The sequence below is a fragment of the Suncus etruscus genome, chromosome 9 (assembly GCF_024139225.1).
Source record: "Suncus etruscus isolate mSunEtr1 chromosome 9, mSunEtr1.pri.cur, whole genome shotgun sequence".
Lineage (NCBI taxonomy): Eukaryota > Metazoa > Chordata > Mammalia > Eulipotyphla > Soricidae > Suncus > Suncus etruscus.
The window spans coordinates 70,676,749-70,693,832 of record NC_064856.1 but is presented as its reverse complement, the minus strand read 5'-3'; the positions used below and the strand labels follow the sequence as shown (position 1 = coordinate 70,693,832).

The window sequence follows — 17,084 nt, the reverse complement described above, 5'->3', positions numbered from 1 at the left end:
TCATGGGCAGGAGGAGAAATGGAAAGTCTTTGAGGGATATTGGGGAGAAAGACTGGACATGAACAAGATGGAATAGCCGGGGTGCAGAGTGGGGCCTCAATCTCAGGTATGGAGAAAGTACCGTTTGGCTGAACATTATAAATTCAGGCCAGCTTTCAATGGCTCTACCTGAGAGAAGCCTGCAGATAGACAGTGAACTGGAGCCAGAGAGCCAAAAGGGAGATGCACCCTCATCTCCTGTAGGAGAGAGGGCCAGCAGGGGGTCAGGTAGAGCAGGCATTTGGTGAGGCAAACAGCTATGCAGTGAAGACCAGTTCTTCCCCTACTTCCCCATGGGAGTCCCAAAGGAGGTAGGGAAAGAAGAGCTCAGAGCTGGAAGTATGAAACAGACCCAGCATGAAGGAACAAAAACTTGCTTTCTTTTTGCATTTAGCTGTTGGAACATACCCAGGAAACAGTGCAGTGCAAGGTAACAAACCTGGGCCTCCTGAGGTACAGCATGTACTCTATTCTGCTGAGCCATCTCCATGGACTCAGAAGAGCTTTTCCTGCTCATATTCCCTCAGGACAGAGATCTGCCTTCAATCTGGTGTGGAGAAGCCCCTTCCTTGAGCTACCTATGTCTAAACTAAAAGCCAGAGAGCCCTGGATTCAAGTATTAACACTACTGCTGACCCGAGCCCAGTTCTCTGAGCCTCCTTAGTAAGCTGAAGATCCCTCTAACAACTGTCAGCTATTGTACAAATTAAAGGAGTAAGCTAGGAAAGAGACCCCCTTCACCAGGTCCAGTACATAACACTCAAGGCTGTTTTGACTTTCTCTCACTCCTTATCCTCTAAAGTACAAGGGAAGCTCCATTTACCTGAAGTTGTGGTGGAGCTGTAGGTTGGGAGTGGAGGAGGTAGCCTGGTTCATGGTGCCGATGATGTAAGGGCTGTAGACAACAAGAAAAGGACATTTTGTGAAGCAATTTGCTGCCAGTGTGAGAAGGAGGAGCTAGCAGAGGCCCATGGTGGCCTACATACCCCAACACATGGCAACCCCTCCAGCTCCCACTGCTTAGAGTGCTGGTCTTTACCATTTGTGGTCCTTGCAGTTGAGCAGCCCGTTGAAGATCTCACCCAGGGAGCTGACATGATGCAAGTTATCCAGGATGATGACGAGTGGCATGTCCCCAGCACTATTTTCACTGGCACACTGGTCAGCAAGGTTGGACAGGTACTGGCGCAGCTCCTACAGGCCCAGGAAGAACACAGGGTGACTGCACGGCCACAAAGAGGCTCAGCATGGAGCCTTCATGATAGCCAGGCTCATGGAGGTTGGGAGGCACGTTGGGGTTGAGTGCTGGGAAGCCTGCCTGTGCTGGTGGGATACCGTGTGGGCATTAGACAAAGAAGGTCTCTTTGCCAGTGGCACAGAAGCAAGAATGTGCATCTGCAGAGATAGGCAGCTGTGGTTTACCTCTCCTCTAGGGTTGTTATTATTTATTTTGATTTGGGGGCACACCCTGTGATGCTCAAGGTTATTCATGGCTCTATACTCAGGAATTAATTTTGGTGGGGCTCAGGGGACCCAACGGGATGCCAGAGATCAAACCCAGGTTTTACTATTGTTCCAGCCCCTCTACTTCTTTTCTGGGAGGGCCACCACTTCTCTAGGGTTTACTTGATGTGAGCTCCAACTTGACCTCTATCCTGAGGTCTTTTCTAGCCACCAGAGAGAACCTTCCATAAGATGCTTCTCTCTTGTAGGAATAGGGCTGGCACTTAGTTCTGAAGGATACTGAAGGTTTCTTTAGGCCAGATGGTAGTCTGCCAACAGTGCCCTCACCTTGCTGGACTTGTGGTCCACATTGAAGGTGGCAATAATGCCATCTGCCAGCTCACGGCCCTCTCGAAGCACCAAATATTCTGAGAGTCGATTGGCCAGATAGGTCTTCCCAGTGCCACTGGGGCCAGAGAGGATGATGCGCCGATGCTCCACCAGCAAGGAGATATAGCGCTGAAGGATGGGCTTGGGGATGAGGGACTCGAACACCAGTGAGTCCAGGCTGTTCTCGGTGAGCCCTGAGTTTGAAAGAGGTGGAAGAAGTATTAGCAGCCTGGGGAAAAGAACAGTTCTCTTAATCTGCTAACTGGGACTGCAGTGGGTCTGAGAGAAGATTCTTGCCTATCCAGGTCCTTACTGTGGGGCTCAGTACTCTGCCTGACTTTCCAAACTCAGACCCACCTTGAATATCTGGCCTCAGCAGGATTTCTAGGATTTCTAAGACTGGGCTCTGTTCACCTCTTGGAACTGACTGTTCCCACATATCTCAGCACCCTGGTCCCTTCTATGTGCTAGGTGCCATTTGGCCATACCAAAATGTACCATGCAGGTTACTGTGCTTCTATCTTTAAATGAGGGAAAATGTAAGGTAGCGCATGGTTTAGGGAGATGGCTATTGTAGATACAAGATGAACTTTACCTGCTAAGATTTCTGAGCTTCAGAAACATAAAAGGGGACACACACACCTGGTCCAGATGGCTTTACCCACTCACTGTACTATCTTATCAACCCCATCAAAGCTTACTCTTTAACTTTCTTCCTTACTTGAAGTAACTACTTGGGAGACAGGGATGTTGGATGATGCCTGGCAGTGCTCAGGAATTTCTCCTGGTTCTGTGCATAGGAATGACTACTAAAATTGTTGACCACATAGAAGGAAAGCATTCCTTCTGCTGTACTGTCTCTGGCCCCAGGAGTCTACTTTGCAGACAAATTCTCTTCAGATCTGGCCTATTCACACCTCCATCCCCACACACCACTAAAATTAAACACCCACAACTCACATATATTCTTCAATTCAAATATGTATATGGCTTTTAGTATTTTGAGGGTCTATTTTTCAACCATAACAGGAAAACATACACAACAAAAGAAAACTTAAAAATAAACCCAATAAGAAGTCAGAGATGTAGTTAGCATCGTGAAGCATGTGCTTTGCATGTGAAGGCCCCAGCACCATCCCATGCCATCCCCAGCTCTGTATGATGTAGCCACATAAAAGTGAAAATATTATTATAGTTTTATTTTGTTTGGGCACAGTTGGCAGTATTTTGGAACTAAGTGATTAGGGAATAATAAGGGGTCAGGGGTCAAACACAGGGCTTCTCCATACCCCTTAGCCCTTGAGTCATTTCCTTACTATAATAAGACTCTGAAAAGAAAGCAAAAGTGGGCACTCACTGCCACTCTTCTGCAGAATGAACTAGTCTCAGCAGATGGTCATGCCTTTCACCATCAGTGTTTGCAGAGCTCCCTGGTTAGAACAGGCACTCTTTAGATTCCAGAGTGTCCTGTGGCTTTGTCCTGCCTATGTACCACTCTTCTTTCTTAAGGGGGTTTCACTTCTCAAATGGGGAGTTCCAGAACCTTTTTGTCCTAAAGGGGTGGGTTGGTTCCTGGTTACTATGATTAACTCAGGGTAAACTTTGACTCACAATATAAGTTAAGAGTCAGAATATCTATCATCTATCATCCATCCATCTATCTATCTAATCATCTACCAATTATCTTTCTTCCTTCCCTCCTCTTCTTTCTCCTCTTCCTTCCCTCCTTCCCTCTCTTCTTCCTCCTCCTCTTCCTTCCCTCCTTCCCTCTCCTCCTCCTCCTCCTTCTATTTTTCTTTCTTTTTTTTTTTTTTTTTTTTGGTGACCAAAGTTGGCTTTGGCTTAGTGTCTATCTCTGGGAACTGGAGTCTCCCTAATGAATTTTTACTTGTAAGAGAAGCTTCATAAGGGTCAAGTTATAATGTGCCACTAGACACAGGCAGAGCAGGAGGCCTGATCCCTACTGATTGGAGATGGCTGGCAGCTTTTGGAAAACTAACTAAGCAAGGCTCAAGTCTGATATCAAATCTGCACTGCTAAGCTTGCAGTTAGGTCAGGACCTTTCAGGGAAATGTGAGATGAGAGACCCCAGAGACAGAGCCTGGGATGGTACTTAATCAAATCTATGTTGGGCTGGAGAGATAGCAGGGTAGAAGGTGATTGCTTTGCATGTGGCCAACCATGATTCAATACAGAGCCAGGGGTGACCCCTGAGTACTGCTGAGTGTGCCCTCCCATTAAAAATATGAAACTCCTAAGCATTGAATGTGTTTGAGTTTAGAATGGTAATACTTCCTTATTATAAAAATATGAAACTCTATTTTGTGAGGATCATAGAAGAGAGAAAGAGGAAAGCTTGCCTTCAAGTAATTGGGTTAAGATGAGATTAAGTCACTCTTTGACTAGCAGAAGTTTGTACCTAAAAAAATTTAAGTGTTCGAACATGCTTCTATCTCCACACACTCTCCTGCACTCTCCTGTACTCTCACCCAATTAGATGGATGCTGTCTCCCAGGTTGATTGATGCTTCTTTCTAAGCAATTTCCCCACAACCCACTGAGAGCACTGTGGGCATGGAACACTATGGTCTAAGTATCCTATCACTGAAGGGTGAGGCAATTGGAAGCTGTGGGGAAACCACAGAGGGGGGCTGGCCCATGGAGGGTTCTGGGGTCATTGAGATCAACTTCCCCCTGCCCCACAGTAAATTGTGGTTTCCCCATCTGCGGCATGGGACCGTGTCCAAAGCTGGCTGGCGAGCATGCTTCACTGGTATTGGCAGAGCCCCGTCCCAGCAGGCTATTAAGATTCCATTATCTCCGAGTCATCCAGTTAATGGGAACTTTTGTTAGATGATTTCTGCAACAAACAGCCATGATTTGTTTCCTCCAGTGGTGGAAAAAGATGAAGACAGTTCAACTTGCTTAGGTAAGAGTAATTGTGGTTGGAGGGAGAAAAGAAATAAAACCACCCACCCACATAGATAGGCAGACACTGGCGTCAGTTTCTAAGGCCCAGGCGCAGAACAGAGAACTCAAGTTTCCTGGGATCCAACCCAGGGAAACCTGGTTACCTTTGATGGCCACTGAGATGGTCGTGTTCTCTCCCACCAGATAGCCACATGGAAGCAGCTCGGGGGTGTCAGAAGCGTTGCTGCGCTTGATCTCCCCAATACTGTAGCCGAGAACACTGTCAGAATTCAGTCCTAGCTGACTTACTGGGTCGACATGAATGATGTACTCCTGGAATAAAAACCAAAGACCCATCAAAGAGGAGGACGCCATATCAGCTGTTTTCACGAAGTGATTTACCATTATCTACTCTGTTGGCTACTTATGAGTGCAGGCACAAAACTACATGTTGGGGGTAGTGGTGGTGCTGATTTACTGTGGGCACTGGGCCTGAGAAGCAAAGGCCTCATAAAAATCTGGATTTATTTGATTAGTGCTGGGAACCCATGGAGCCTCCACTTCCCTAAAAAGAATGACCGTTTAGTCTGGACGAACCAAGCATGAGAAAGGAAGGCTGCTTTCCTTCCAGTAAGCTGAAGTCCCAAGGCCAGTAGAGACTGGAGGCAGTGCTAGTCAGATCAAGAAAAAGTGATTCTGACAGGAAGTTTCACCACTAGCCCTTTCCTGAGGCTAAGTGAGGGCAGAGACCATTTTTCTTATGATAAAAGGAGAAAGACCCAACGTGTCTTTCAGAAAGGAGCTCCTGGGCCCGGAGAGATAGAACAGCGGTGTTTGCCTTGCAAGCAGCCGATCCAGGACCAAAGGTGGTTGGTTTGAATCCCGGTGTCCCATATGGTCCCCCGTGCTTGCCAGTAGCTTTTTCTGAGCAGACAGCCAGGAGTAACCCCTGAGCACCGCCGGGTGTGGCCCAAAAAAAAAAAAGAAGCTCCTGAACTTTTTGTTGTTGTCACTGCTGCTTTTTGGGGACCACACTTCATAGTGTTCAGGGGCTACTCCTTGTTCTGACTCCTGGTGGTGCTTGGGGACTCTATGGATACCAGGAATTGAACCTGGCTTGGCCACATGCCCTTTATGTGTACTACTGCGCCAGCCCAACTCCTGAACTTCAAAAAGGAAAACATGAGTTTTATTTGGAAAATGCTTCCTCTTAGATCACTGACCAAAAGGTTTCAGGTCAGTGAACTTGGAATCAAGGTCCATGGGCTCTGAGGTGGGCAGATATTGAGTTTCACTTTTTTGTGGGGTGGGGGGCTCAATTCCTCAGCTATGCAGCTTTCCAGCCCAACACTGGCTGATTTCAAATATAACAATGTCTCCACACTGCTTAGCAGCAAGGAAGAGGTCAGATTGCAGTAGCAGGATTGCCTGCTCTCAGCTGTTCATATCCTCCCCACCCCCACCCCAGATCTATTATCAAGATGGCAAATAATCTGTGGCTCAACTACAGATCTTTAGGGACTGTCTTAGAAGCACTTGCCTGAACTGTGCCAAGCTGAGTTCAACCCTTAGTGTGGCCCATGAATTCTGAGGTGACCCTGTTCTGCTGTTAGTGAACTCCAGAGAGAAAAGACCCTGAAGATGGCTCAGTGATCCAGGAAGTATCCAGGAAAGCATGAGACCATGAACTGACTCCTAGTACAGCACATGTGGCTTAGGAGATCCCAGCTACCCAATCATCTGGAATCTCTGATTAGAGCAGGAGAAAAAGAAGAGACTTTTCTCTGTGTGAAAGTCACCTGAAACCAGATTCTAGAGACAAGAACATTCTAGTCAAGTCAGCAACTGAATGCTGACCAACTCAGCATGTACAATACTTTGTTTCTGGTAAATGAGTCAACCTGGGTTTTCTTTCCTTATTTTTATCTTCTTTTTAAAAATTAGTTTATCTTGTTTTGTTTGGGGACTCAGTGGTGCTCAGAGGCTATTTGTGACACATTGCTTAGGAGTTGTTCCTAGTGGTACTCAGAGGATCAGGTGATGCCAGAGAATGAATTGAGTACGCTGCATGCAAAACATGTGCAGTCCCACATTAAGCAGTCACCCTGATCTTTCCTCATATTTTAAACAGAGAAAAAAATGGGGTCTTTCTTACAGGTCTGGCAACAAAGTAGAATAACATAAAGGAGGAACTTAGCATGATCTCTGGCACACAGACAAGAAAACCAAACATGAACTATTACTATTTAGCCAATCTAATTAAGAGACTTAAGGTTCTTGACTTAGGGCAATAGAAAAGTTGTACTAAAAGTTTCCTTCCAATCACCTCATGTTTCACCTTCATCCCCTGTGCCCAACACACACACTTATGATGTGATTAGAATGAACAGAAAAATAACTGTGCCAACATCCTTGACACTGGCCACTGATCAGACATGAATGTCACTTGTAGCCTGAATCAGGGCCTTTAACATGTTGGCACAGGCAGCAGGGAAAATTGAATCAAATCCAGCTCCCCCAAAAGAAGAATGGAAATCTGCTGTCTCGTTTCAGCCACAGCCAGGAGTCCCACAGCACATTCAATAGGTGGAATTCTAGAGTAAAGAGAGAACAGGAAGTGAGGAGTTCATTGCTCAGGTTGGGGAGAAGTCCCTCACTGGAGGGCCAAAAAGAAATAGTCTGTATGGCTATGAGTCCCGTCCTCCTGCTATCCGCTTGAGGACAGGTGGAAAAGATGCAGCTACTTAAGGTTGTGGAAGAAGGAACAGATCTGTAGGACACATACTCCTCGACCCTTCTGAAGCCCAGGCCCCCACTTTAGGCAGACTACCAAAGCACCTTTGTGAAACACTTACTTTGAACAGCCGTCTAACCACCCCATCGAGCACATCCCACTTCGTCTTGCCACTGACTCCAATGCAGCCAATAAGAAAGACGTGTGGTCTGGAATCCTAAGGGTAAGGAAATGTAGGCAGGTGAAAACCAGATGAATCTTTCCTGACAGTTCCAAAAGGACTCACATTGTCTTAGCATCCCACCAATGGTTTCAGAGGGGAATAAAAGTCCAATTTATCAGTAACATTTCTTTATCACTTATATTGAAAAATCATCTTCCCACTTCCCCTGCTCTGCTGCTACAACAGCAATCCATCAGTCAGAGAGGACCTCCTCCCATTCCCACCTGCTCCAAAGTTAAATAAATCATATACCCCTTGCCTGGAAATCTCTCCCTTCTCCTGCCTGCCATCTCTCCTTTTGCCAAATCTTGTTCACAAACTCACCTCTTCCAGGAAGCCTCCAGTAACTAACCCACCAGATTCAAAGTGCACATTGCTTCAACAGATCTGCTTGCAACTTAACATACAGATATCTCCTGTATTTGTTCATGCAGATTTTTAGGTTTTCTTGTATTTTTTGTATCTAAATTTTATCTCCTTGCTAGATCTTAAGCAACTTCAAATAATTTTTTAAATGCTCATTGCTTTTATTCTTTTGTTGTTATTGTTATTACTGGGACACACACTCAACTGTGCTAAGGGCTTACTCCTTCTTGACTCTGTGCTCAGGGATCTCTACTGGAAGGACTCAGGGGACATATAGAATGCCAGGGATAGAACCAGGGTTGTCTATATGCCGAACAAGTGCCCTATCCACTGTACTATTGCTCTAGACCCTGAGTTTTAATTTTTATTAAAAATAAAAAATGCCCAGTTCAAGAAATTAGTAAAACTCTAGAAAGTTCACAAAAACAATCTGTTTCTACTTTATTGAGCCTCTACCCACAGGACCCTGCATGGTGGGAATAAATAGATCACAGTAATGTATTTTTAAAAGGTTAATGGAAGATTCCATCATATCAGTTTTTAAAAATATCTGACATGTTCACAAAAAAATAGAAATCAGCAGAGAAGAGAGCAACCGCCTGAAGGAAGATGGTCTCCTGCTTCCCTTGTAGTTCATAAGGTTCTTGGATGTATTACTGCAGAGACTAAAACCTGGATCTGCAATTTCACCTAACAATGCAGTGATCCAGAACAGCCCACGTTTTGGTGACGCAAACTTTTGTAAAAGCTAAGTTCTGTCTGTTCATACTTGCTTATGAAGAGGCTCTAAGAATGAACATCTCCTTGAGAGTTCATCACTCCATTAGCCAAGCTCTACAAATGGAGCTACTCGCTGGAATTTTCTGAGCTAGGTGATCCTAAAGCACCTGGCAGTGTTGCAATTCAGGGCTGACCTCATCCATGGAAAGAGAAAGCCAGCCGGAAAGAAGAATCCAGTCTGGTGGGCACTGAGGGTTCCAACTACTATGGAGTGACAAAACAAGAAAAGCTCAAGGGGAGACTCAATCTTAGTCACTCCTGAGGTCTTTTCTCTTGGAAAATGAACTTTTTCAGCATCATCCGGGTCTTGTCACTAGCTAAAAGTGAAAGGTAATTGTGTGTCCCTCCCACCCCACTCTAAAATAACCTCTAAGGAAGGGAAAGGCACCATCTGAATTTTCAGATGGTGGAATTTATTGGAAATAAAACAGATTTGCCTTTTTTTTTTTGTTTTTGTATCATTTTGCTATTTTTGTGTGGGTAGGGACCATACACAGTGGTATGTATGCTAGTGTGTACTGTGTGTGAGGGGGGATTAAACCTGGGACCCTAGGGTGCAAAGCATGCATACTAGCCCTCTGAGCGATCTTCTGGGCTTCACCCCATGAATCTTTTAGCCACACATGTGCTGTTCGCTCAGAAACCTTGGCTGCTCTGTCTTAGTACCCACTTGGCTAGCAGCCTCTGAGGCCTGTATGAAACTGGGGCTCCTACTCAGCAGTATACTCTTTCTGGACTGAACATAATAATCAGCTGGCTCCCAAGTGTTACTCCCTGCAGAAAACCCTCTTCCAGCTAACCAAGTGTTCAGTGAGTTACAGGAGAGCACCAAGAGGGGCTGCTTCTTTGGTAGCCTTTGTTCCACTTTCCAAGCCTAACTGTGAGAGCAGAGTTGGGTCACTGCCTCATTTGAATTCTGCCAAAATGATGGGGGAAGGGTTGATTAGTTGGCTAAGAAAAGCGTTAGTAGTTGATCCGAGTCCCCTTTGGTGCTGAAAAGCTAGAGTTTTATACCACGACCTCTATGCTAGGGGAGGTTCTACCTGGGGCAGGAACAGCAGAGCAGGGTAAGGGATCCATCCAACTAACCTCCTTCCACTTCATTTGCTCCTGAAAGCTGACAACTATCTTAACATGCCTGCCTCCTTCCTTCCGAGCCGAGCATTCACCAGTGTCATCCAGCAACATGTCTGCGAATGGAAAACATCAACAGCCTTAGGCACAGGGGGACAGCAAAGCTGGCTTCCGGACACCCCCGCTGTTGCTGGGAACAGCAGCGGGACAAACCAGGTGTCAGGGTGCAAGGGAGGAAGGGTGGAGGGAAGGGGAAGAGGGCAAAATGGAGAATGCAACCACAGAAACCAAGGGTGAACCAACCAAGGAACCAGCAGGCTGACAATGTACCTTGCCAAATGGAAGAGCGAGGGAGAGACTTAATCAAAATGAGAGCAACAGCAGCATCATGGATTCAAAAAGGAAAAACAAAAATAAAAGCATCAGCTTCAGTCCGCTTAAAAGGAAACCTGGATCACGTCCACTAAACTACTGCGCCAGCCTGCAATCCAACCTGGAGGCAGGAAGATCAGAGACCAAGCACGGGCCCCGCTATGAGGACCTGTTGATATGGGGGCTGGTATGCGGCATTCCAGTTTGCAGCTCAGCCTCTTAAAAATGGATCAAACAGAACTCAGCATGGTGGGCGAGGAGGGCCAAGCTCAGGGCTTGGAGACTTTGGTGCTGGAGCGAAGCATGACAGCAGTCTCACAGCTGGGCTCGGGGAGGGAGCAATGCACACCCAGACACACACACACCCCGAGTGCACACGCGCCTGCTGCCTCTCCATTGGCTCTGTTCATCTGTTTATCTCGGGGCTCTTGCTTGGAGACCAGAGGGCCCGCTGCAGACCCCACCCTGACCCCCGGGTCATGTGACCCCCCCCACTCACCTAGGCTGGTCGACTCGGTGAGGTTCAGGCTGTGCTGGGAGAGACCCAGGGACTGCCTTGGGGAGGCCGAGAGGGACACCTGGGAGGGGGCTCGGCTGCACCCACTGCCCTGAGACTCTGACTTCAACCTGTCGTTTTCTGCCTTCAGCTTTTCTATTTCACTCTGCGGAGATTAAGAGTAAGGGAGAAAGTCACTAAGTAGGTGTGCATCCTGCTATTAAGTGCTTCCCGTGGGTGAATGGGTGAGTGGGATTCCCAGCCGAGTAAGTGACACCATCAGCACACAGCTTCATGTCCTGCAAGCAGGGTGTGTATCCATATCTTTTGAGGACTAGCCTCTGAGAAGTCCTCAAAAACATGTCCAGAGCCCACTGTCCCTTTGTGGTAAGTGAAAAGAAATTTCTCATCTAAGAGGTCAGAGAGACTGTGCCTTCTATGATTTCTGGATGTGCAGAGCCTTGGGTAAGCTGGGAAGGTCCCATTCCTAGGTGCCTTTCTTCCTGGGGCCCTCCTGGCACTGCCTGTGGAAATGCTGTGCTCCATGAGCTTTCAGTTAGTGGAGCCTGTTGGGGTCTTTCCTTCTGTGAATCTGACGAGAAATATTACAGAATATTGTAGGTGCTCTCTGCAAAAGGAAAAACTGGAAGATCCCAATGCTAACCATAATGGAAGAGGCGGGAAAGGCTGTTAGAACAAAGGCTATATTGGAACTTGGATAGGTCAACTCTTCCAGTGAGGATTGGAAAGGCTTTGTAGGATGGCTCAAGCCTGAGCCCTGAGGAAAAAGGCCCATTAGGATGAGCAGAAAGAAAGTCTAATGGTGGGAAGGGCATGAAAAAAATTCCCCAGGGCATACAAGCAAAGGGTCATGCGTGGGTGGCCTGTGAGAGGAGTCTGGCACTGGTAGTTGATGTGGGTGGGTGAAAGATGTATGTAGAGTGGAAGGGCCTAGGAGTCTTGAAGGACTGGTGAAGGGGACTACAAAACTACAGCCATCTGCCTAGAAGGGATGTGGCTATGCTTCCAAAAGGTCTTTGAACAGCCAGTGGGGGATGTAAAGGAAGGAGGCTTTAAGCGGAGGTGCCAGTGGTTTCTGGGGGTGCCCTTAAGGTGTGGCAGAACTTCATTACATTTTTTTCTTCAGCCCCAGGCTCGGTGCCCAGCCCACTCTGCTCTGTGCTCTGGCTCCCACCTGCATCCGGTTCATGGCCTCCCGGAGCTGGTCGAGCTGGTGCGCTGAGCTGAGGGCTTCTAGTCGAATGTCAGTGAGCTTCATCTCCTTGTCTCTCAGCTCATTTCGAAGCTGCATGACTGTTTCGGCTTCGCTATCCATGCACTCAGAAATCCTAGGGGAAAAGGAAGGTGCTTGGTGGAACAGCTCTGAGAGCACATTTCTGGGGCCATCTCAAACTCTCTGCTCACCATGGCCCTGGTCTATATCCATCATCAACTTTGTTCAGCTGTGACCCTGTTCAACCCACTGCCCCTGCCTCCCTGTGGTGAAAATACCACAGATTTTGTGGCTTTTCAATTTTTTGTTGTTGTTGTTTCTCAGCCAGCCATACCCAGAAGTATTCAGTGTTCAGAATTTACTTTCCTGGCTGTGCTCAGGGGACCATATTGGGTGTTGAGGATTGATCCTGGGAGCAGATAAGGTTGTACTATCTATCTCATTTTACTATCACTGCAGCCTTCTTTACACTTTCTTTGTAGAGTGCTGGCCACCAGAATGGCTGTGGTGTGACTTTTAGCCAAGTTCTAATAATCTAAGTCTAAACAGGGGCTGGCCAGAGGGACAGTAATTTTTGGAGTTGAAACCATTTTCCTATAATAGTATCACATGGCCAAAGATATTTGAAGTCACTCAAGCAACAAGGTCAGATCTCTGTTTTAAAAATTGAACACTCTGAGGTCAAAGAACTGGGAGTCTGATTTTTAGTTGAAAAGAAGGGAAATAAACTTAAAGATCTAAGTAAAAGGAGCTTGTTTCTGGACAAAGTAAAAAATCTATTATCCTGTGTGTCTAATAAAAAAAATAACATTGTTTAATGCCCTTCCCCCTAGTGCTTAAAAGTTGGTGACAAGGAAGAGAAAATACTTAGGCCATAAAGGAATGAGTGGCTAAGAAAACCAAAGTATTTTTCTGTTGGTTTTGGGGCCACACTTGGTAGTATTCAGGAAAAATATGCCAACTTTGGGCTCAAACCCCAGGCTTCCCACATATAAGCATGTGCCCTAGCCCATGAAGTCAAAGTTGTTTGTTTTTTTTTTATTTTAGGGCCACACCAGCAGTGCTCAGGGGTCACTCCTGGCTCTGCACTCAGAAATCACTCCTGTCAGGGTTGGGAGACCATATGGGATGCCAGGAACTGAACCCGGGTCAGTCTTGGGTCAGTAGCATGCAAGGCAAATGCTCTACTGCTGTGCTATCACTCTGGCCTGGAGTCAAAGTTTTATCTAAAAATGCTGCCGAAGGGGCCAGAGTGATAGTACACTGGGTAAGACACCTGCCTTGAAATGTGCCTGACCTAGGTTTGTTCACGGCACCCCAGATGTTCCCCTGAGCATAGCCAAGAGTGAATAAAAGATGAGTTCAGAGCTAGGAGTAAGCCCTGAGCATCAAAAGCTTTGCCCCCAAAGCAAGAAATAAAGATAAGGGGCCAGAGAGATAGCATAGATAGAGATTGCCTTGCATGCAGAAGGACAGTGGTTCGAATCCCAGCATTCCATATGGTCCCCAGTGCCTGCCAGGAGCGATTTCTGAGCATGGAACCAGAAGTAACCCCTGAGTGCTGCCAGGTGTGACCCTCCCAGAAAAAAAAAAGTAAGGAAAGATAAAGCTTCACAGCAGGGCCAATTGTTTTGTCTGTTGTGTCGTCCCCCCCTCATAGGACCCCTTATTTGATTATTTAGGTTTACTCTGCAAATAACTGATAAAACATCACAAAGAGGAAAATTTTAGCCATAATGAACTTTAGTGTTAAGAATTTAAATTTAGGGGCCGGGCGGTGGCGCTCGAGGTAAGGTGCCTGCCTTACCTGCGCTAGCCTAGGAGACGGACCGCGGTTCGATCCCCCGGCATCCCATATGGTCCCCCAAGCCAGGAGCGACTTCTGAGCGCATAGCCAGGAGTAACCCCTGAGCGTCACCGGGTGTGGCCCAAAAACCAAAAAAAAAAAAAAAAAAAAAAAAGAATTTAAAAAATTAAAATAAAAAAATCCTAGCAACTAGGGAAAGAAGTGAGCCAGGAGAGAAAGTGGAGGGGGCAGGGAGGAGAGAGAGAGAGAGGGGAAGAGTGAGGGAGAGACATACAAGAGCTCATGCCTGAGTGCTAGTTCTCAGGTTCCTAAAGTTACAAAACTGAACAGAAAGACACGGCAAACATGTGGTCTCTCAGAAGTGATCACAGGAGCCTAAGACCCGAGTACTGGATTTGGAGCCAAAGAAAACCTAACCTGTAAAACTGGTCAAGGGTGTGGAAATGTTCCTTGCCAAAGGAAAACCATTTATAATTGTTAAAAAAAAATGGTAATTATACTTTGGGGGCAGAAAGGCTAGAAGAAAAATTTCACACCTCAACAGCCAACATTTTTGATTTTTGGTTGCTATTTTCTTGCCCTTCACCTGAACTGTAGTGACTTGAGAGATGCAAAGTGGGGAAAGAGTAAGAAAGTCAACTCCAAGTTTTAAGATATTCCAGCAGCCAAGGGAACCTTTTCACTTCACTGCTTTTTGAGGCCTGTAATGGAATCTTGCAGATACTGCAAATTATTTCCATTTTGTACCTTTGAGAAACTGAGACCACCAGATTTGGGACAAAATTGATAGAGAGAAAGACAGAAACAGAGACAGAGAGAGACAGAAATACCTTTAGAATTGAGATCATCCTTTTCGCCTCAGCTCTTTGCTTTGACTAGCCTGTGGTTTCTAAATCATGCTTATTATGAGTTTTTTTTTTTTTTTTTTTGGCTTTCAGGAAGAGCTTGCAAAAAACCAGTTCTTTTTTTGAGTGTTCAACAGTTTCCTGGTATAAACGGAGTGTAAAGCAACAAAATTCCACTGAAAGTTCGGTCTTCGCCAAACTGTGCCCTGCATAGTTCTCAAGGTTCTGGTTAGCTGCAGAGAACAGCTGGCTTCATTCACACTGAGCCAGTGCTGACCAGCAAACCATGGCAAAGCATTATGTTCTAGTCTCCTTCCCAGTGTTTTCCCCTTAACATTTTCTCAATAAGGCTAGATTTGCTTGGCACCTACTTTGTGTACTCTGACCATGACATGGGCTATTTTACAAACCTTGTTCATATACAATACCATGTAGACTAAAACCAGGAGATCTGTGCTGGGAGGAGCTGTACTGCACCAAAAACACAAAGCACCTGGGACTTGAGCAGTATAATATTATAGTAGGTAGAGTACTTGACTTTTTATCCCTAACATTTGATATGGTCCTACAAGCACAGCTAGGAGTGATTTCTGAGTGCGAGCCAGAAATAACCACTGAGCATTGCTTAGTGTGCCCTCCATCCCCCACTCATCAGGAAAAAGTTAATACAAAAAACTCCTGTACATTCCAAAATGACCTGTTCTTATGGATGCACAGTGGAGTGGCTGGGTGGGCAGAACATCCTTCAAGCAAAAAGATTATAATTATAATAAGTTCTTGCCCAGCGACCTCAGAAAAGCATAAATCTCTATCCCATTGTCTGAGCACCATCCTTTTTGGATCACATATTTGTTGTTACACATAATTTGGTTAGACTGATCTGTCTTCTAGGCCTCCCTTCACCAACAGCCAGTGCCTGCAGATCCAGGGCTCTCTCCACAATGTTTGGTGTCTGACAAAATTGAACAACACATAATAACTGGCTTGGCAAATGTTTATTGAATGCATGACCAAGACCGCTGAAGTGTACTATTCTGTTTAGTTCTGTCATATCACTATCTTCATGAGGAGGTGGTATAAACATCAGTGCGGGGAGTTCAAAGCTGGGATATGAGGCAAGAGAGATGAATGTGCCCATTAAAAATGCAAGTTGGGGGCCCGGAGAGATAGCACAGCGGGCGTTTGCCTTGCAAGCAGCTGACCCAGGACCAAAGGTGGTTGGTTCGAATCCCGGTGTCCCATATGGTCCCCCGTGCCTGCCAGGAGCTATTTCTGAGCAGACAGCCAGGAGTAACCCCTGAGCACCGCCGGGTGTGGCCCAAAAACTAAAAAAAATAAAAAATAAAAAAAATAAATAAAAAAATAAAAAAAAAAATGCAAGTTGGGCCAAAGCGATAGCACAGCAGCAAGGCGTTTGCCTTGCATGAGGCCAACATAGGATGGATGGCAGTTTGAATCCTAGCATCCCATATGGTCCTCTGAGCCTGCTAGGAGCAACTTCTGAGTACAAAGCCAGGAGTAACCCCAGAGCACCAGATGTGACCCAAAAAGTAAAAGTAAGGGCCGGAGAGATAGCATGGAGGTAAGGTGTTTGTCTTTCATGCAGAAGGACGGTGGTTTAAATCCCGGCATCCCATATGGTCCCCTGTGCCTGCCAGGGGTGATTTCTGAGCATAGAGCCAGGAATAACCCCTGAGCACTGCCAGGTGTGACCCAAAGACCAAAATAAATTAAATAAATTTTAAAAAACCACAGTCATAGTGATGGAGCAACAGTACAGTACTGCTTTGCATGCAGCTGACCCAGGTTTGATCTCCAGTATTCTATCTGGTTTTCCAGAGCTTATCAGAAGTAATTTCTGGGTGCAGAGCCAGGAGTTACCCTGAGCATCTCTGGATGTGGCCCCCAAGCTAAAGCAAACAAAAACACCAAAGTCAGGATCCACTCTAGTAGATCTGCTTAACTATGATTGGAGGCTGAAAAACCACTGCTCTGAGCTATACAGACACAGTATGTTCTAGTCCACCTCCTGGAGCACACATGGAGGCAAACATACATGGTGCATATTCACTCACTGTATTCTCGCTGTCTTGGCCAGAAGAGAGGGTTGATGGGTACCTAATTTTAAGTCTCTTGAGAATGGGAAACAGTGCTCCCACACAACCATTTCTTTTATCCACTGGTAGGGCTTTCACTTTTTTTTTTCTTCTTCTTCTTGTTTTCTTCTTTGAACTCCCCCTCACATCTAGATTTGTACATTCTTATACACCCTTCAAGGTTGGAAATAGCATTTGCTTTCTGCCCACCCTCTAGGAAAAAAAAGAGACACCAAAAACAAACATTTTCAGTGTCCATGGATGCTGTGGAATGTC

At 46.0% G+C, this 17,084-nt stretch overlaps 1 protein-coding gene across 1 annotated transcript in view; it reads right to left on the bottom strand.

Annotated features, from left to right (window-relative positions):
* Positions 1–17,084, bottom strand: part of NAV2 (neuron navigator 2) — a 201,904-nt gene that overhangs the window by 10,820 nt on the left and 174,000 nt on the right. The window contains exons 19-26 of the mRNA XM_049780979.1: positions 12,022–12,175; positions 10,830–10,992; positions 9,974–10,074; positions 7,637–7,732; positions 4,946–5,114; positions 1,831–2,066; positions 1,079–1,233; positions 863–934 (exon numbers count right to left, since the gene is read on the bottom strand). Of these exons, the coding sequence (XP_049636936.1) occupies positions 863–934; positions 1,079–1,233; positions 1,831–2,066; positions 4,946–5,114; positions 7,637–7,732; positions 9,974–10,074; positions 10,830–10,992; positions 12,022–12,175 (1,146 nt within the window). The remainder of the gene's footprint in view (positions 1–862; positions 935–1,078; positions 1,234–1,830; positions 2,067–4,945; positions 5,115–7,636; positions 7,733–9,973; positions 10,075–10,829; positions 10,993–12,021; positions 12,176–17,084) is intronic.